This window comes from Triplophysa dalaica, chromosome 7, assembly GCF_015846415.1.
Source record: "Triplophysa dalaica isolate WHDGS20190420 chromosome 7, ASM1584641v1, whole genome shotgun sequence".
NCBI classification, from domain to species: domain Eukaryota; kingdom Metazoa; phylum Chordata; class Actinopteri; order Cypriniformes; family Nemacheilidae; genus Triplophysa; species Triplophysa dalaica.
The window spans coordinates 19,147,331-19,169,357 of NC_079548.1; the positions used below are offsets into that span (position 1 = coordinate 19,147,331).

General features: G+C 37.7%; 2 protein-coding genes across 4 annotated transcripts; one reads left to right on the forward strand and one right to left on the reverse strand.

Moving 5' to 3' along the window:
- Window positions 1–1,697: 1,697 nt before the first annotated feature.
- nprl3 (NPR3-like, GATOR1 complex subunit) lies at window positions 1,698–15,672 on the forward strand. Of its 3 annotated transcripts, none has more exons than XM_056752655.1 (14): window positions 1,698–2,220; window positions 2,410–2,479; window positions 8,019–8,057; window positions 8,851–8,983; window positions 9,690–9,764; window positions 11,905–12,058; window positions 12,142–12,223; window positions 12,558–12,695; window positions 12,772–12,928; window positions 13,881–13,987; window positions 14,109–14,238; window positions 14,419–14,608; window positions 14,703–14,895; window positions 15,498–15,672. In XM_056752655.1, exons 1-14 carry the CDS (start codon window positions 2,025–2,027, stop codon window positions 15,661–15,663), a joined length of 1,830 nt encoding a protein of 609 aa, XP_056608633.1. In that variant the 5' UTR covers window positions 1,698–2,024; the 3' UTR covers window positions 15,664–15,672. The 3 variants fall into 3 exon arrangements, with proteins under 3 accessions (XP_056608633.1, XP_056608635.1, XP_056608634.1); XM_056752657.1 differs by having other exon boundaries at window positions 14,703–14,927; window positions 15,498–15,630; XM_056752656.1 differs by lacking the exon at window positions 8,019–8,057.
- Window positions 15,673–15,803: 131 nt separating this feature from the next.
- Window positions 15,804–20,156, reverse strand: mpg (N-methylpurine DNA glycosylase). Its single transcript, XM_056752658.1, has 3 exons — window positions 19,495–20,156; window positions 16,957–17,161; window positions 15,804–16,683 (listed from the first exon to the last, which is right to left on the reverse strand). The coding sequence occupies exons 1-3, from the start codon at window positions 19,732–19,734 to the stop codon at window positions 16,250–16,252; spliced, it is 879 nt and encodes a 292-aa protein (XP_056608636.1). The 5' UTR covers window positions 19,735–20,156; the 3' UTR covers window positions 15,804–16,249.
- Between the last annotated feature and the right edge of the window lie 1,871 nt (window positions 20,157–22,027).

The window sequence follows — 22,027 nt, forward strand, 5'->3', positions numbered from 1 at the left end:
TTCTACTATCATGTCATGTTTTATTCTTGTTTTGTTGTGGAGCCATGGCATAGCCTTTAGTTATGTGGTGGGAGAGAGACTATTTTGGCACCTATTTGGCCATACTCTCTCTCTCTCTCTCTCTCTCTCTCTCTCCGGTCTGCGTCTTTGTTCCCATCATCTCGTTCCTCGTCAGCCTCTCCTTAGCGCTTAATCCCCAGCACCTGTTCCTCGTTAATGATCCTGTGTTTGTCACCCTTTAAAACATCCTCGTGTTCATTGTCCTGTGCTCGTTTGTTGTATGCTGTAGCTGTCCTACATCTGTTTCTTGCCTTGCCTTGCCTTGCCTTGCCTTGCCTTGCCTTGCCTTGCCTTGCCTTGCCTTGCCTTGCCTTGCCTTCTTAGTTTAGTAAGTCTGTGTCTTTTGAGTTCTGTTAATTTATCCTGTACTGTTTTCCCCATTGTGGGTTTTGTTTTGCTTTTTTGTAGTGCTTGTTTTGTTCTAATAAATACCCCTGTTTACCCCCTACGTCTGAGTGTGCCTGCAATTGGGTTCTCCTGCCATGTCTTCCCTGAAGAACCATGACGAAATATGGAGAGCACAATGTCTTGTGACACCTTGATGTGCTTTTAGCAATCGCTGTTTACTTGCAGGTTGTATGTCTATGAAAGCCTTCCTGGTTTCAATAAAATTCGCTCTGAACATTTTCCTTCCGATCTTATAAATTGATGTTGGAAGGATTTTAGGTAGGGCAAGTAAGGCGATGTCACTCTGATGGTCTGCAATTAAAATTAAACAAGTTCATGTACCACTTAAAGTACTAACATTCTGAAAATTTGACGCTTTTTACAAAGGGCAAAATAAATATAAAAAATTAGTTTGGAATGACATGAGGGAGAGTATAATATACTCTGCATCTAGGCAGACTCAAACATAAATGCTTCATGACAAAATTATCAGTTGGATTAACCAACCCCTTTAATCCCAATTACCTGCTGACATAGTTTCTAAATTGGAAAGTAAAAGACAGCCTGCTTTTCTCGGGTGACGAACTGTAGGATCTTATCCTTGAAGACAGGCACCCAGTTCTTGGTGACTTTTGAAGCAGAGTCAGGATTAAGAATTGAAAAATCCTGGGATATCTACAGTACAAGAAACAGACATAGAAAGTTATTGTGTATAACTATCAAACTAAAATTTTTTCCCAAATTTAAACTCACCATGTCCGGAATGTCGAGGAGACGTGGATACTCATTACATTTACGTTTAGGCATTTAGCAGACGCTTTTAACCAAAGCGACTTGCATTGCGTTATCCTCATTTTAGGTATTTACAATCCCCTGGGATCGAATCCACAACCTTGCGTTGTTAACCTATTGCTCTTACCACTGAGCTACAGGAAACTATTTCTATTTCCATGACGGCTTTGGTTCCTTTATCTCGAATCCATTTGGCCCGATGGATGGCCGTCTCTTTCATGTTTTCTTCAACCTGATTCGCTCGTTAAAAATAAGTAATCAAATAAAAACGTGCTTACCTAAACAATTCAAAGAGTTTCTAAATTTGGCATCCTTATATTCAACTGCCTAAAATGTATTAAAAATACTTTAAAATGTTTTCGGACAATCAACCGTTGAAATGACTGAGGTGTGTGGCGGAACCATTATATGTTGTCGTTATCATTTGCACGGAAAGTATATTGTGTAACACCAAAACATTAACACACGGGTTTCGCCATTGCTGTACATTTCTGATTGTAATAACTTTTATTTATTTTAAATGCTTAACCTTACTGTCTATTAGTGAACATATTCAGTGACAACATCCGGTGACTGCTGGGTCTCCAAAAATATGGGTTGCTTTCTAGTAAATGGTAATCGTAACTGATGTTATAAATTAGCTAGCTTGCACATTAACACACTAACTTCTGCATGACATTTGTCGTGATGACAAATAAAACTGATGTTACACACATTGCGTTCAATTTATTCAGATATTTAGCACAAACATTCTCGTGATTATATTTGAGTGACACTGCGTCAGGATGTACAAGCAGTGGTCTGTAGATTCAAATCCAGACGCGAAAGTGATGGGGAAACGGTCCGAAACCAGATTGCATCAAACTGGAGAAAAAACAAGTCCCATTAGCGTTATCCTGGTTAGTTCTGGCAGTAGAGGAAATAAATTACTTTTCCGATACCCATTCCAGGGGGTTTCTGAAAGCACTTCATCCGCAACGTGTAAGTCTTGGTCTTTTTCTGCATGTTGTTCTCACAGGAGATAATAACAGCCACACCTACAGATTCAGTGATTGACACATAGTTCATGAAAATTTCAGACACATTTAATTATCAGTTATATTACAAGCATAATGTATACAGAGGAAATGTGTTCGAGACGTTTTTAAGATATGTGTTTTTCTATTAAAGCAAAACAGCGGAGTCCATATGTCCTAAATGCCTCGGGTGATTCTACAGAAGACCAGGATGGTGATTCAAGGTACTATGCAAAGAAATGCTTAAAAGATTCCCTGGTTCTGTTTCACCTTTGTACATATTACTAGTTGATAGCATTTCAATACAAACATCCAACAGCATCTTCAGACTTTTCAATTTTTATATTGAAAACTGCAGTAAGAATGAGCCAACATAGTAAGCAGAAATAATATATATATATATATCAGATATATAAACCACTTAAATCTACCACAACTGTCCAGACATCTTGACATCTATGTTGTTGTGCATGACATGTAATACACCTTGGTGGCATGTTTAGAGAACACCAGTGATTTGGTTGTGTTCATTCTGTCTGTTATTAAGACTATTTCCTGACAGGCGTCAGATTATTTTATAAATATGCCTACCAAAAACATTACTAGTGCATCTTGAGAGACCTTGAAACAGCTCAAACATGCATTTTAGTCTCGGACTAGACTTAAGCCAGGACACCACCTATAATAGTTCAAATGCTTTTTAGTTTAAATCCAAAAAACTGTTTTATATAATGGGTTTATGTAAAAAACATAGTGATGTGACAATATCAAAATCTCACTGTACGATAACCCCTGGGTATATTAAAATTTATTAAAATGAATGTACATACAAAAGCTACAATTTGCACCAGAACTTGCGCAAAATTACCTTTATAAATCCCAGTCAGAGGAAGATTGTTCCAATTTGCGTATCCTCCCCTTAATCACCATACAGTTGAAAGAAAAAGTATGTGAACCCTTTGGGCTTACTTGGATTTCTTCATAAATTGGTCATTAAATGTGTTCTGATCTTCATCTAAGTCACAACAATAGAGAAACACAGTCTGCTTAAACTAATACCGCACAAACATTATACGTTTTCATGTTTTTATTGAACACAACATGTAAACATTCATAGTGCAGGGTGGAAAAAGTATGTGAAACCCTAGGATAATCACTTCTCCAAGAGCTAATTGGAGCCAGGAGTCAGCCAACCTGGGGTCCAATCAATGTGATGAGATTGGATGTGTTGATTAAATCTGGCCTGTCCAATAAAAAACACACACCAGTTTTGAGTTTGCTGTTCTGAAGAAGCGTTGTCTGATGTGAACCATGCCTCGCACAAAAGAGCTCTCAGAAGACCTACGATCAAGAATTGTTGACTTACATAAAGCTGGAAAGGGCTACAAAAGTATATCTAAAAGCCTTGATGTCCATGTGTCCACGGTAAGACAGATTGTCTACAAATGGAGAAAGTTCAGCACTGTTGCTACACTCCCTAGGCGTGGTCGTCCTGTAAAGATGACTGCAAGAGCACAGCGCAGAATGCTCAATGAGGTGAAGAAGAATCCTAGAGTGTCAGCTAAACACTTACAGAAATCTCTGGCACATGATAACATTTTTGTTGACAAATCTACAATAAGGAAAACATTAAACAAGAACGGAGGAAGCCACTGCTGTCCAAAAAAAACATTGCAGCACGTTTGAAGTTTACAAAAGAGCACCTGGATGTTCCACAGCACTACTGGCAAAACATTCTGTGGACAGATGAAACCAAAATTGAGTTATTTGGAAAGAACACACAACGCTTTGTGTGGAGAACAAAAGGAACAGCACACCAACATCAAAACCTCATCCCAACTGTGAAATATGGTGGAGGGGGCATCATGGTTTGAGGCTGCTTTGCTGCCTCAGGCCCTGGACGGATTACTGTCATCGATGGAAAAATGAATTCCAAAGTTTATCAAGACATTTTGCAGGAAAACTTAAGACCATCTGTCCGCCAACTGAAGCTTAACAGAGGATGGACGATGCAACAGGACAACGACCCAAAGCATAGAAGTAAATCAACAACAGAATGGCTTCAACAGAAGAAAGTACGCCTTCTGGAGTGGCCCAATCAGAGTCCTGACCTCAACCCGATTGAGATGCTGTGGCATGACCTCAAGAGAGCGATTCACACCAGACATCCCAAGAATATTGCTGCACTGAAACACTTTTGTAAAGAGGAATGGTCCAAAATTTCTCCTGACCGTTGTGCAGGTCTGATCTGCAACTATAGGAAACGTTTGGTTGAGGTTATTGCTGCCAAAGGAGGGTCAACCAGTTATTAAACCCAAAGGTTCACATACTTTTTCCACCCTGCACTATGAATGTTTAAATGTTGTGTTCAATAAAAACATGAAAACGTATAATGTTTGTGCGGTATTAGTTTAAGCAGACTGTGTTTCTCTATTGTTGTGACTTAGATGAAGATCAGAACACATTTTATGACCAATTTATGAAGAAATCCAAGTAAGCCCAAAGGCTTCACATACTTTTTCTTTCAACTGTATGGAGTGTGCAATGCTTTGTTTTACTAAGCATAACTTCCTCATCATATCATTTCCATGTCATGGCCAAAGGTACAAGACACTAAGAAAATATGAGATACGAGATCTCACAGAAAAGTATTGCATTAACACATGTTTTGCTATACACATGTTTATTCCCATTGTGCGTATTGTAACAAACCAAAAACAAATGAGGGAAAAAGCAATTTTGACAAAATGTCACACAAAACTCCAAAAATGGGCTGGACAAAATTATTGGCACCCTTAACTTAATATTTGGTTGCACACCCTTTGGAACAAATAACTGAAATCAATCGCTTCCTATAACCATTAATTAACTTCTTACACCTCTCAGCAGGAATTTTGGACCACTCTTCCTTTACAAACTGCTCCAGGTCTCTCATATTGGAAGGGCGCCTTTTCCCAACAGCAATTTTAAGATCTCTCCACAGGTGTTCAATGGAATTTAGATCTGGACTCATTGCTGGCCACTTCAGAACTCTCCAGCGCTTTGTTGCCATCCATTTCTGGGTGCTTTTTGAAGTATGTTTGAGGTCATTGTCCTGCTGGAAGACCCACGATCTTGGACGCAAACCCAGCTTTCTGACACTTGGCCCTACATTGCGACCCAAAATCCTTTGGTAATCCTCAGATTTCATGATGCCTTGCACACAGTCCATGCATCCAGTGCCAGAGGCAGCAAAACAACCCCAAAACATCTTATTTGACTGTAGGTACTGTGTTCTTTTCTTTGTAGGCCTCATTCCGTTTTCGGTAAATAGTAGAACGATGTGCTTTACCAAAAATCTCTATCTTGGTCTCATCTGTCCACAAGACGTTTTCCCAGAAGGATTTTGGCTTGCTCAAGTACATTTTTGCAAACTGTAGTCTTGCCTTTTTATGTCGCTGTGTCAGCAGTGGGGTCCTCCTGGGTCTCCTGCCATAGCGTTTCATTTCATTTAAATGTCGAAGGATAGTTCGCGCTGACACTGATGCACCTTGAGCCTGCAGGACAGATTGAATTTTCTTTGGAACTTGTTTGGGGCTGCTTATCCACCATCCGGACTATCCTGCGTTGCAACCTTTCATCAATTTTTCTCTTTCGTCCACGTCCAGGGAGATTAGCTACAGTGCCATGGGTTGCAAACTTCTTGATAATGTTGCGCACTGTGGACAAAGGAACATCTAGATCTCTGGAGATGGACTTGTAAACATGAGATTGTTGATATTTTTCCACTATTTTGGTTCTCAAGTCCTCAGACAGTTCTCTTCTCCTCTTTCTGCTGTCCATGCTTAGTATGGCACACACAGACACACAATGCCATGACTAAAGCAACTTCTCCCTATTTTGTCTGCTTTCAGGTGTGATTTTTTATATTGCCCACACCTGTTACTAGCCCCAGGTGAGGTCAAAGGAGCATCCCATGCTTGAAACAATCTTATTTATTAACAATTTTGAAAGGCTGCCAATAATTTTGTCCAGCCCATTTTTGGAGTTTTGTGTGACATTATTTCAAATTTGCTTTTTTCCCTCCGTTTTTTTGTTTTGTTCCAATACACACAAAGGGAATAAACATGTGTATAGCAAAAATGTGTTAATGCAATACTTTTCTGTGAGAAACACTTGATTTTCTGGAAGAATTTCAGGGGTGCCAACAATTTTGGCCATGACTGTAAATGCCATTTGTGGCATACATATTACATTGCTAGAAATCATCCAGTGTTATTGGATATCAAAATAACTGTTTAAAAAAGATAAGCAGTTATATAACTATTTTAGAGTTGATCTCATTCCCCTCCACTGGACAAATAGTATTTTCAATTGTTTTAAACAATACAAATCGTATTATATTTATGCAGTTTTGATAATAACATCTTTGAACTATTTTTAGTGGAAAAATATATTTTTAGTGAAAAAGAAAGAGATTGCAGGGTGAATACAATTGTCTGACTTGGGGCGTCACTGACTGAGGATTTTAAAAAGAAAATGTGCAAATCTTACAGTTCTCTTAAGTCGCAACCTTCAAAAACCGTCAGTGGTATATTTCATAATGTTGTGGAGATGCATTAACACAACATATGCCTCTGTCTAGCTGTGGTTGTACAATAAGTTACAGTATATATTTCATTGGATCTTTTCAAACCAGACAATGGACCATTCGACCCCCGAATCCAGCAGTGTCCACTATAATATCAAAGGAAGTCGTCTGTGATCCTTGTTCTCGCTAAAAAAAATTCTCACAACATGACATCTGCAGTTTAGTTTAAAGATAAATTATTGTGCACCTACTGTATTGCCCTCCTCGCTGTCAATAAAACATAACATGCCACAGGAGCAAGCACATCCACTATAAATATGTCTAAATTCATATAATTGTTGTTAAACTTTTATATAATGACTTGATGTCATTTCAGTTCGAACCTCAGCACAGAGATCCAAGAGCATGGCTCTAGTCTAGGGAACTTAAATCTTCTCGTGGGCTAGGACATCTTCATCCTCTCTAAACACTCTTTCACTCCTAAGGCTGCCATAGTCCTGCAGCAGTGCAAGTACATCATGCAATATTATGCAAAAGTGTCACCGCAGTATTTATATGTTTACAGTGATTAAATTCAATCCTTTACACCTTGTCGTTATAATCGGACAATTAGTGATAAACCAATACAACTTGAGATCATTAGAATGAAAATGAAAGTTAAGGGAATTATTTTATGTAATTTAATTTAATTATTTAAAGCCTTCCATTTATTTAAATTGGTATTGTGAGGATTAAAGGTGATTTGTCTGTTTAATGTAATCGGATCTAGAAGCAGCTTCTCAAGCTCAATATGTTTCCTTTCCATCATCACCAGTCAGTCCCCTCGACTCACCATCGCCAAACTGTCTCCAAAAAGTCTGTATGCAAGGGTCAGAGTTTGCATGCAGGTGCGCAAATTTCCCATCAAGTTTTGTGTGTACGGTTATAAATGAGGCCCCAGGCCTTTCCTCCCTTCAAGACACATATTATGGTCACTCTTCACAATAACACACATTGCCTGTACATATCCATACAGAGGACATCTTAAAACGATTAGAAACAGAATATCAATAAATAAATCATAACGTAATTATGTCGACAAAATCTTAGATTTTTTTCACATTTCTGTGTTATGCCTTATTTAAAATTTGTGTGCTGCATTTTGTTTTTTGTTGTTTTCTTTTGTTTTCTTTGTGGCCCTATTCCTATTTCAGAGAACAAACTCCACTAACTGATGAACAGTTGGTAGCAGGGTAAGATAAAAACCACCATTTTAAACCACCTCTCCTTTTTCCAGTACACCCCATTTTTGTTGACCTTTCCTCTCTGGCGTACGTGTTCTGTTTCGTTCACATGTTAATTCAAGTGGAAAATTTAGTCTGAGAAATTGTGGGTAATTATTTTGTCTTTGTTTCATAATTTCAGCAACAAATAGAAATGACAATTATTTGTTTGCACACCACTTTATAAAAAGTTTTTTTAATTGAAAAACAGTAGGGGAGAATAAGATGGGATAGTTTTGCAATTTTGAAAAAATATGCATAAATGTATACGTGATGGGCCTGTAATAATGCAAACTCACACTCTTGAAAATAATTCACCACTGATCGAGATTAAAGGTTTAAATCAGACCACTGGTTTTTGCTCCATGGGCTTCCTTGGGATCTAAGTCACTTTGAAGGCTTTATCTGGGTGGGATATATCATGAACAAATTAATTTATATATTCTGACTTTCTTATGAAGATTCACAACTCTACCAGGGAGTTCTACCAACTCTTCCATCACCATTTATTCATATTTATAAGTGCCTCTGTAGAATTAAAGTTCTGTTGACTTAAAGAAAGTCAAAGAATCACTCTTGTGTACATTCCCTAGAAACTAGGAAACAGGTTTATAATTCTTATTGCTGAATACTATATTAGCGCCTGTAATCCAATCAGATCCTCCAGTGTAATTACACCAAATTCATTCATTTCAATGTGAAGCCTCTTATGATCTTTGTTCTTCATTCCTCTTTCTGTTATTTATTCTTTCTCATCATAAAGGTTTTCTGATAGCATTCTCGCCACCATCTTGGCTACCAAATCTGATATGTGTGGTAAGAAGTTTGAACTCAAAATTGACAACGTGCGCTTTGTGGGTCATCCAACCTTACTGCAGCCACCGCACAATATTCAGGTGAGAGCCTGCCGCAGCTCTTTAAATGGGATGACATGCAAGCCATTTAGAAAGAAATAAGTCAGATTTATTAACTCAGATATCTGTTGTTCTATTGATGTTAGCAAAGGTAGTGATATATTTTGAAAAGTTGAACATGGGGACCATGTTATACTTACATTTTGCATAATGCATGGATACACTGATGTTAACTTGCTCATAGCCAAGTCACCAGAGACTGATATGATCCCGAGCCAAGAGCTCCACCTTCTGTCAGAGAGAAAATATGTTCTGATGCCAGTATACAAATACCCCCCCCCCCCCCATTAGCGAAGGTATTTGCTTGTAAAAAATGTAACAATTATAAAAAATAAACGAGTATATAAATAAGTTATAGAGAATGTGATCGTTTCTCTTTTGTTATTTCCAGTATTTATCTAACTATTAGCTATTATTTTGTGTTGTTTTATAAATGTTATATATTTATTGCAAAAAGTTTTACTAATGTTTTAAGTTCAAGAACCGACACCATGATTTCTAGGGTTCTCTATGGAGCATTCATAAATTTACTGTAAAGATAAAACATGAAGTACAAGGAAAACATATTCATATTATGGGTCGTAAATGATCAGAGTTGTCCATTGGTGATCATTTGTGTCAAAATATCGTATGAATATGAATATGAGCACAGTCTAATTGTTTTCATTTATGACATTTGCTTCCCAAGGTTTCTAAAACCGACCCCTCTCCCAAAAGAGAGCAGGCCACCATGATCCTCTTTAGTGTCGTTTTTGCATTAAGGGTAAGAAAAAATAAACATATTAAGCTTGAAATGAACAACAAATATTTCATTTGAAATGTCACATTATCGTCCTAAAGAGTTATGACAAATTTTCTTCATAAATAAAGAGATTAAAGAACTACAATAACATGGACCATGTCTCGTGACCCACATATGCGCCACATAATCAAATAAAGCAGGCATGGTTTAGGGTTTTCTTTTTTAAAATGTAAAAAAAAATTACGTCACCATTTAAACAAAAGAATGGCATTGCATAGATCTACATCAACAGTTTAAAACAACATCTCACCTACTGGCATTTACTTTAAAGTTTGTTATGTTTTAATTGTAAAACAATAAATACTATAAGAATTCAGGATATTATGAAGGCATATACAGTATACTGACACTTAATGGTTTAAAAACCTGATAAAAGGAAAATAATATTATGAGCACATTTTATATGTCTTGACTGATTAAATATAGTGCACACTTAATATATATTTTAATGTTACTTATATAGTTCGATGGTTAAGAAAATGAGTTTCAAGTAAAGTGTCTAGCCTATTTAGATGATGGATGCCCTTTTATATTTTGCATTTATCTTAACGCAATGAAATTTATAAACACATTTTTAAATGCGGCTTAGTATTCAAAATGCTTCATGTGGACACATTTAGTAGTGACTCAGCTGGTTGTGGGGGATAGCTAAGGTCAAGAGGCTTGTCTTAGTTTTCCAGAATGGGTGTGAATTGTGATAAACTTCCAGCATAATGTCTATCACACTGGGCAACAGGGGCAGGACCTTCGCTCCCCCTTAATCAAACTGACCATGATCACACCCACCCCTGTGCCAGCATGACAGAGTGCTGAGTCACAGATGTAGAAAATGCACACTCATGTTACTATCAGTTGTGCACCATAGCCCCACTCCCTTTCTCTGGTACATCTCTCTGGACAACATGACTCAACAAATTTACCATCTGTGCACTTCTTAATCATCATACATTAAAACCTGGGATAATAATTGCACATAGTTTCACATTTAATTCAATTTATAATTTTGATATTGCTTCACAATTTTGCTTTGTTGAATAGCAACAAAGAAAAAAAAGCATTTTAGCATGAGGAAAAGCTGTATAAAAATAAGGTTAAATACTATAAAACACATCAGATCTTTATACAAGTTTTCCATAAAAAAGCATCAGCACTACTAACTGGAAAAATACGTGTCTCTATAAGTTTGTATTCAGACTGTTATGTTCATAGCACAAAATAAGCCTCAATATAGGGTCACATTGTGGATGTGAAAAACCCCCACAGCCATACATTCCATGTGATATGCAAAAGCTTTATACATGCATTTATAGATGCATTTACATGCTTTATACATTTAGAAATGCATAGTCTGACAGGCACATTATGTAACAATAGTCAGGGTTATTTAATGGATGTTTATTTAATATAAAAGAATTTAAGGTCAGGGCGTTTTATGTTGAAAAAAATATGTAAAAATGTATACTTTGGATATAAAAGTGGTTCAGTTCTGCGGGAAAGACACTTAAGAAAGATAAATGTTGGTTGGAAAACAAACAGGGTTGGAAGAGGTTAGACAAATATTTTGTTAATACATGAAGTATAATACACTAATAATAATCAACAGGCATTTATTAATTTAGGTAAATCTAGTATTAATTAATATAGGTCAGGATTATTATAGTTTACAAAAAATAATGAAACATTTCTCTTAATTGAAATGTAATTAATCCTTAAATATAAATGAAAAAGCTTAAACTAAATGTATTTTTTTTAAACTGAAATAAATTTAAATTGAGGCATGAAAATTGGCTGTACATTGTTCAAAATGTACATTTACAGATAAACTAAACTAAACTAAGTAGCATATAACAACACAAATTATACAAAAAACGGACGTAACACATAAACATTAATAAAATTACAGGAAAGCATAATAAATTATAACTGATCTGGGTCATTGATAAATATACTATAGGTGAAAAATAGTGTTTGTTTATGTAGAAATTAACATTAAACAAAGTGTTGGGATAAGATATGCTATAACTTAATTTGACTGTTTGCAATAAAGTTCTCTTCATCAATATGAAAATGACAGTTTTTTTTTCTTGTGCTGGCTTTTTAGGCCAATGCAGACGACTCTGTCATCAGCTGTATGCATAATCTATCTCGCCGCATTGCCATAGCCCTGCAGCATGAGGAGCGCAGATGTCAGTATCTCACCAGAGAGGCCAAGCTCATGCTGGCTGTGCAGGAAGAGGTCACCACCATGACCGATAGTAATGCTTGTGTTCCCTTACCATCTATTGTTTATACAGCAAAAATATCTATTAAAGCTATTACATGATTTTCACCACTATAGCGGATGGCACCCCTCAGTCTCCTTTTCGCCAAATCCTTCCCAAGTGTAAATTAGCAAGAGACCTTAAAGAAGCATATGACAGGTGAGTTTTACTCTTTGATAGATAACAATTCATCATTTATTCACCCTCATTTCATCCAAAACCTATTTGACTTTCTTCTTTGAAAGATATTTTAGAGAAATGTCTGGGGGTTTTGTGTCCTGTGTTGTTTGGTTACCATTGTTCTTGAAGAGTCAGAAAGTCATACAGGTTTGGATTGACATGAGAATGAGTAAATGCTGACAGAATTAGTATTTTAGTTTTGCTATTATAACCATCCCTTTAAATGTACATATTATTAACTATTTGGATTTATGAGGACTCTCTGTTTTATTTTTAATGTCATGATAATGTTATACGTTGTGTATTATTCTAGCCTCTGCACAACCGGAGTCGTGCGGCTTCACATTAATAACTGGCTGGAGGTCAGTTTTTGCCTTCCACATAAAATCCACCGGGTGGGGGGGAAACACATCCCGCCTGAGGCTCTTGAGCGCAGCCTTAAAGCCATTCGGTGAGTTATTGTGTTTGAAAATCTTACATGGAGCTGAGACGTGTGTAACGTGGATTGTGTGGTGTGTTTCATGCAGGCCGTATCATGCATTGCTTCTGCTGGATGATGAGAAGTCTTTGCTATCTCAGCTTCCTCTGGACTGCTCTCCTGCTCTGGTGCGACTCATCAAAACCTGCTCAGCCGTGAAGAACCTGCAGCAGCTGGCACAGGACGCCGATCTAGCTCTCCTTCAGGTGAAACGCTATATTTATGTTTATCACATTGACAAATGGAAGCCACAGAGAAAAGCTGCATTTTTGCTTCAAAGGTGGATGTGAAAATGTGATGCCGTACTGACACCTACAGGCCATAGTAAATAACCAGTGCATTGCATACAGTGCACATTTAAAGAAATACTTCACCAAAAAATGAAAGTTCTGTCATCATTCACTCACCTTGGAGTTGTTCAAACTCTGTATTAATGTCTTTGTTCTGATGTACACAGAGAAAGATATTTGGAAGAATGTTTGTAACCAAACAGTGCTTGGCCACCATTGACTCCCATAGTAGGAAAATTTTTATATGTCGAAGAAAGTAGGAAAGCAAACAGTTCTGGGGCTCTCTTGACTACTACTGTCATTTTTCCTACTAGTCAATGGTGTCCAAGAACTTTCTGGTTACAAGCATTCGTCCAAATATCTTTCTCTGTGTTCAACCAAACAAATACATTTATGCAGATTTGGAACAACTCCAGAGTAATTAATTCATGACAGAATTTTCATTTTAGGGTGAACTATCCCACAAACACATTTGCTACAGTATACTCATACTGCCACCTAGTGGATAGATTTGATTATTCCAAAAAATAGTAAAGTTGAAGGTTTTGCGCAAGCTTACAATAGAATAAATGTATTATTTAATAATGTGATATTTAATATGTTTTAATAATAAAATAAATTTTACAAATATAGACACAAGAGACAAGACCTAAACATTATGGCCCGGTTTCACAGACGAGGCTTCGCTTATACCAGGACTATGCCTTAGATACAAACTTTATTTATGCTGTTTACTTACAAACTTCATTGCTTTCCTGTATACACGATTTTTATGTAAAAAATGTAAATTTAAGTTTTCTGTGTTTGTGTGGATCCTGTTGACCAGAGTTCACTTTGTCTTTTGCTAATGTTATACTGCCACCTACAGGTCTTCCAGATAGCTGCACATTTGGTGTATTGGGGCAAAGCTATCATTATCTATCCCCTCTGTGAGAACAACGTGTATATGCTGTCCCCTCATGCAAACATCTGCATGTGAGTGAAAACCAGAAAACTGTTTGTTGTTGATGTAGTGTTATACACTTTAGACTTCACCTTTTTCATTGTTTAAAGTATCTAGACATTAAGGTGGAATTTTTTGTCTTCTTTTCCTCAGCTACTCACCTCTTGCAGAGCAGTTCGCTCTCCAGTTTCCAGGTCAAGACCTGCCCACCATGTTAGCCAAGTTCTCACTCCCCGTCTCTCTGTCTGAGTTCAGGAACCCGCTGGACGCCCCTGTGCATGAGGTTAGTGTTCAGAGGAGCATTTGTGATCTAGAGAACATTATAGTCACCAGAAACACTGCAAGTTGATGTATTTACATGTGAAATGTTTTTACCAGTTTTTTTTAACAATGCAAAACAAGACGTTCAGAAAATATCTGCATTATGTACATGATGTATCAGACCCTGTGTATATCTGAACAGGCCCAGCTCATTCAGATGGTGGTGTGGATGCTCCAGCATCGGCAGTTATATCAACTCCACACATATGTTTGTCTGATGGTCCCGCCCATTGAGGAGGAGCCTGGACTGCAGGAGGAGGAGCTACCCATCGTCACACGCCTTACGGGCCGAAGTCTGAGCACGCCCAGTGCCCTGAGCTTTGGTTCTCCTAGTATGTAGCCCATCTGACACTGATTTATGATAGAGTAATGTTTGACAAACGGGGAAGAGGTAATCGTATCATTTATCTCGTTTTCTCCCTGCAGCAAGCAGCGATGACATGACTCTGACGAGTCCCAGCATGGAGAACTCGAGCGCTGAGCTGCAGACCGGAGGAGACTCTCCTCTCAATAAGAGAATGACAGAGACCTTGCTGGCCAGCCTGACTGAACATGAGCGGCAGGCCATCCTCCGCGTCCCAGCCGCACAGAACCCAGAGGACCTGCGCTTGTTCGCCAGGTGACAGAAGTGCTCTGGAAAGCCATTGTAGGGTATGCCTAAAGGGATAACTCACCCAAAAATTTAACAAATTGATCTTTCATTAATTATTCTGCCTCATGTCATCCAAAACCTTGGTTTGACTTCTTGGATAGTTAATTACTTCATTTGCTAAATTAGCATCTTTTCTGTTCTACAGAAGAAAGACATGACCATGAGCATTAATAAAGAAATTGTCATTTTTGGTGAACCATCCCTTTATTAATCTGAACTTCTTTTAGAACTATAAACCTGAGCTAATTTCATATTTTATAAGCTGCCTCAAAACCATCAGGTCCTTGGAGGCTTGAATTGGTAATCTTGCGTGTACTATCAAGTCCCTGGTAAAACAATTCATATGAAATTTATCATAACGTTTATTAAATGTATCACTCTTTGCCACACATCAATAATTTGTCCATTAAATTGTTCAAAGCGCCATACATTTTTTTTAACATTTCATTGAATGTACATATACACACTAAATAGATGACCAGGATGAATATTAGTACTAAGTGTAAACTGAGTTATATTTCTTTGGGCAGAGTTGGTCAGTCCTGCTGAATATGATTATATTTCTTTAGGCTGCTGCATTACTTCCGAGGCCATCACCACCTGGAGGAGATCATGTACAATGAGAACATGCGGCGCTCCCAGCTAAAGACTTTATTTGACAAGTTTCGGAGTGTTTTAGTGATAACCAACCATGAAGACCCCATCATTTCACTGTTCCAATCCCCACCAGAGTAAAAGAATCAGTCGGCTTGCTCAACCCAGACCTGAAGAAACTGTGATGTGCTGTGCTTTATCAATGGTTTTATGGCTGATTTAAGCTAGGAGTCATTTGTCAAACTAAATGCAGGAGTGAATGGGATTTGACTGAAAGAAAATAAGGAAGTATTCAGTTTTATAAGATGCTTCTCAATAAACCATGCCTAATCTACTGTATATAGCTCAGTTGACCAAAGATTTCACTGTTTTCACTACAATATTCAGGGGATTGTGCCGGTTCAAACTTGGACAGCCATAAAACGGACCGGTTCAGTTTTCCACCCAAGCAGCTCCTATTTGAAGTCCATTCCCTGAAGTGATGGATCACTTCGTCAGACAAACACGACAAAAAAAAAACACGCCATGATGATCATTCCAGACCACAGGGCTGGATGCCTCAGACAGAAACAGAAGCAGAGAAAGTGAAGAAGAAGCTTGGACGGAGTTTGTCATTTCCTCGAGGTGCAAATGGCTGCCCAAACATCTTTAAAATCAATAAGCTCAAGAAAATTATTTTAGTTAAAAAACCTGTTTCAATAAGCAAAAACACACTGTTGAAAAATGATTAGACTGTCCTTTCCATCTTGCTAAGATCTAAAACAGACGAGTCCGTGCAGGACTGTGCGTCCATCTGACGCTCTGCATCTCTGTTCAGCACGCTCACACACGGGTGGCCTCTCAAATAGAAGCGCAATGGTTTGATAGCCCATTCCCCATGGGACTCGACTCCTATCCGCGGGGCAGACACCACCTCTCTTTCACACACAGACTCGTCTTCTTGGTCCCTCTCAAGCCACACGTCTGTTTCGGTGGCCAGATCCCTGCGGTCAAAGCAGCGCTGTATATCTAGTGCTTGGCACAACTTGGACGGGCCGTTGCACAGTTCTTTGTCCTTTAGGGTTTTGGCTCCTGCCTTGCGTTTGGCTGCTCGCAGGCCCCTCATGACGTCCTGACCGCTCAGAGGCTCCAATGAGCGCAGAAGCACCGCCGCCCCCTCCCCTGCACACACACACAAATGCGGCAGTTAGCAAGGCTCCAAACTGTCTCCTTCCTGTTGGCTCGTGTCTGTGTGCATATGTTCCTTTCACTACTTAAAAAAAGCATTTACGCAACGTGCCAGTTAGCCCTATTATGAGAAACAGTTAAGAGAGAAAATTGCACCACAACAAACACTTGTTTCCTGCCGAGCTAGCGGTGAGGAACTCGCGGTCGTAGCCTTCCGGTTCTATCTGCTGTGTGTGTGGTCAGTTTCAGTGGTTTGGGGAAGCTCACCTCTGCTCGACACGTTCATGCAGAGGTACATGCCGTAGATGGGATAGACATAGATGGTTCCAGGCTGCATGAACATGGCGGTATTTCTCTCTGTGCGTTTTCCTCCGGCCGAGTGGGACGCCTTGTCCTCCCCACCTAAATATGCCTCGGTTTCCACGATCCTTCCTCTGAGCTCTTTGCCATCGGCTAGCTTCCTCACCAATACCTAAAATTATACCAAAGATACGAGATATCACATAAATACGAATGCATATCACACTCGACAGTTCACCCAAATTTTTTTAATTCTTGTTATCATTTATTCAAACTCTAGACATTCCGAGTCTGTACCAGTTTCTTTCTACTGCGGGACACAAAAAGGAGATTTTGAAGAATGTTGGTAACATTCTTCAACATTTCTCTTGTGTTCTGCAAAAATGACAAGAGGGTGAATAAATGATGAGAGAATTTTCAATTTTGGGTGAACTATCTTTTTAATGTAACACGGGCCTCTCATCTTATTTCCAGCAGGTGGTGCAAATTTGCCAAACAATTATATAAACTGAGACTCAAATTCTATTAAGATTGCTCAGACTTTTGAGCAAATGTAGCCATATAACTAGTATTTTTGTTCTACAGACATCTTAAATCATGTCATTTACGAAGCATTCAAATGGGCAGACCTGAAAACAAATGCCAAAATAGCATAAGAAACAATTGAAATGGATGCTTTTATGTCAATTCACTTCTCTTGTACAAAGTTTCTGGATAAAAAAAACGAAAGGAAGTTGGAGCAAGCACAAGGCCGATGTGAATGTTCTGTAATGAGCTCAACAGAGTGTGAAAGCCACAAGTTGCACGTCCTGTAGGCTTCCGTGCATAAACTCATACACTGGAGCAATGCTTGGTCACACTGAGGGACAGAAATACCCATTAAGGGTCGGCCCGGATGCCCTTATGCTTCTCATGTCTTTTTACAGATCCTACACACCCGTATAAACAACAAGTAATAGCAAACGTTGTTGATTTCATGTTATTTTTGTGAATTGTATCTGGGCGTAATGACTTCAGTTGCCTTCTTTCTGTTTAAAAGCTGATTAAAATGGAAATGAGACCCCCTGTGTTTGAGTGTATTCTGTGCTTTGAATTCTGGAAGACTTCCTGCATTCAATTTAAAATGTTTCATTGGGCGAAGGTTTCCTTGTGATGCTTATGTTCTTACAATGTGTTTCCGTTACTGAAACAATCATGCTGCTACTACAGATTTGTTGTGTACAATAAGAGGTCAACATAGTCATAATAGATTCACAACTATACATATTTCTATTATATATATAAACATAAATATAATGTATAATAGCATTATATTGAGAAATATTTTCTTTCACTTAAAAATCAAGTCATTATTGGACCAAAGAGCACTCACTCTCTTGCCAAGGCCTGAGTATGTGAATAGGCTGTTACTCATGTCTGGGTGTCACTTCATGATTTCAACACAGTTCCTGTGAATAATTCATTTCAGGCTCAGGAAATGTTTCTGTCTTCCGACAAGAAAAGGCTCTGGACTTTGACAAAAATCACAAACGATCAGGAAATAACACCATCAACCAGTGACTTAAAGGGAAAGTTCACCAAAAAATGAATGTTATCACTAACTCACCCTTTTGTCATTTCAAACCTGTATAACTTTATTCTGCAAGGTAAAAAACGATATATTGAAAATGGTGGCAATCGAAAAACGGCGGTACCCATTCACTTCTATTTTATAGACACAAGTGATTGGATTGTGTGGTTTCCAACATTCTCCAACATATCTTCTTATGTTCTGCTAAGAAAGAAAGTCATACAGATTTGAAATAACAAGGGAGTAAAGATGATGACAGAATTCACAGTTTTGCTTGAATTATCCCAATTATACTGATGTCATTAACATGAACACACTTGAAGTTCCAATGTTTTATTCTTTTTTGTAGGGATTCTATGGAATGCCTATAGTTTGGCTTAAAACTATAAACTATAACATATGCTGTTGTGCCGTTATAAAATGTGTAATGATGCAATGATTCCAGTAAAACGCACTATTAGCCATTTTCGGCCGGATGTATAACCTGTTACAGTTCTGGATCAAAATAATATGTTTTGCATACATAATTTACACCCAGCTGAAAGTAAAGATGTATACAGTTGAGTCTATTCAAATTTTGAGCATGAATTCAAAACTTGAACAGGATTATAATGCAGCACTTTAGGTGTAGATCTGCATTTAAGAAATAACATCAAAACCTTTATAGAAAAACCTTTGTGTAGTGTCCTGTAGTTTTGGGTCTTACGGTAGGATTACTAAATCCCAACACATTACCAGTAGAGACCCACAAAGATCTTTATATTTTCCAATAAAACCTACAGTTTCCTTTGTAAGCCCTAAATCTGTTGTCAAATCCCATTATGATCATTCCTAGCACATTTTAATACACAAATAAATGTCAATTAACTACTTCACAAGTAGCATTCACAGTTCCCACCAGGTCAGTTTTATACCCATAACTCTTCCAATCTTACCTTCCCGAGAAAAGCTTTAGCCAGATGAACACATGGCTGGTCGAAGAAGCTGTAAGTCAGTCTGACAGCATCACCTCTCATTGAGAAATAAGGGCTGAAGCTCTCATCTTTACTCGAGCTCTTATGGACTCTCTCTGAACACTGACATTGAACTGATCTCTTAGGAGCTTTGCCATCAGTCTGATCCCCGGGAGACTCTGAATGCGGTAATAACGAATTCTTTCTTTTCCGTGTTGTCATGATATGAATATATGAACAAAATAACCACGACGGGAGGTTTGTGTTGATCTTCCTGCGCACAGTGGTTTAACATGCAAGACGTACGATTGCCAATTTAAGCAAATTATGCAATAAAGCTTAAGCTAAAGTCTGATCATTTATCTTGTAACGTTAGTCTTATAAATTATCACATAGCAAAATGATACAATGTTGCAACATGTTTTGTTCGTATCGGGTTGTTTAGGTAACTGAACAAAAGTCAAAAAACAGCCTGATGATGTGAAAATTATCTAGTGTCCTTCATGTCTTCAATCGATGCAGTTTATTCAGAAATTTAAAGTTTATATAACACATTCATTCCTTTATTCAGATGGCTAGCATGGGTTCGTTTACCACTGGCGATCGCAAAGTACTCTGGGAGACTGTCTTAAAGGGCCAGTGTTGCGGCTTTTCTTCTGGTGTTGGTTTTGTTTAAGAAATGTTCAGTCCTGAAAAAAACAATTGTTTGTTCTCAAGCTTTATTATCTAGTTGCATTTGCTCTCTGTTTTTTTGTTTTTGCCTCCATGCCAGTATTTAACTTGAGGTAAATCACATTGAGAAGATATATGTAGTAATCCAAAAACTAGGTATTTAATTATTATAAAGTAGCCAAGTGTAGATTTCATACAATGTTTTTGTTTTACTGGGGACAGTTATATGTTATATGTGCTGTTATAAATTGTTTATGAAGAGCTCTTTTTACAAAACGCTATAAATCCAGTTTAATAGTTTTCATGAAAATGACCCATACATTTTGTTCATATTCAATTTATCCTGTTAAAAGGGTCTGTTGGCTCAGTCTGAACATGTTAAACAATGATTGTTAAACGAAACAACAATATTGTCGATTATAAATTGTATAAAATTTTATAAAAAAAAAAATTTAAACGCTACAAATCCAACCTTTTTTCAAAAGAATGTTGGTTTATTTCTTTTTAAAAACAAATAAACAAGAGAACATAAAACATATGACATCATGGACTCATACTATAAATTAATATAAATCAAATAAATGCAAATGCATGAAATAAATAACAGCCAAATAAAATAAATAGTAACAAACTAAATAGTAAAATAAAAGAAATATTTTCAATTTCATGTTTCAATATTTTCCACCACATAAAACAATTAATTTAAAAATAACACATACAAATACAACTAACGAGCAAATTCTGATTGGTTCAGAGGACATATGGCATTTAGGCTAAAAACAGGTTCGGCATCTTGCAGTACATTTTAAACAAGGAAATATAGCGATTTGGCATGAGACATTGATGGAGCAGTGAATAGGTTTAGTAAACAGCAAAATGGCATGACAAACTTTTTTTTTTAAATTTGACGTTTAATGAGCTCTTCATAAAGAGCTCTTCATATGTAACATTTTGCATTATCCACTGACATAAAAACTGTATTAAACTAAACACACACACAGTTTTCAAGTGTGCAATGTTCACCTTGAATACACAAATAATATCAAATAAGCATTTTTCTCTGAGCGGAGGGTAGCACTGTCATGGTTTTAAAGTGGTAATGTGCTGTGCAACAGCTGTAATGGGATTCACAGGCTCACATACTGAGCCACTCTCCATAGTCCCAGCATGTCTGTCATCAAAAATGTCAGGATCACTCCAGCACACCTGGGTGTGTGCCTATGGATGCTCCCAGAGGACGCAACCACAAGCTGAAAAGTTCAGAGAGTCTGTACAGAGGACATCGAAGACAAAAACTGTCCCAGGCCTCCCGTCTGACTCATCTGTAGCCCCACCGAAGTCTTTGAAGTGCGTGCAATATGTTACAGTGCTTAAGTGAGGTAGAGGAGAGTGCAGAGATATTATTAAGGTGGCTGCCGATTTAAGAATCATTTTTGCTAAAAACGTCACATAAGAACGTCAACTGGCAAGCACCAGCTCAAATGGTAGTTTCTTATATTTTCTTTTAAAAGATATTGGACGTCGTGGTAACATAAAAATTGAAATCAATTCATCATTGCTCTTTAGGGTCAAGTGTATGTATGCGTGTGTGTGTATACATTAGGGTTGCCTGTGTGTATGGTTAGTGTTTCTCTCCAAGGAGGTCACAGGTCTGAAAGCCAGAGAGACACACACATTGCTCATCTGATGTGTAATGGTGTCAGAAATAGCATGGGCGGCGTCCAATGTGTAAAGGAATATGTTTAAGAAATCCGAGAATGCCATAAACATTCCTCAGTGAAATATACTGTTAGCTCGGTTTTATCGTGCTTTGGCAATCATCCAAAAGAAATCTTTACCACCT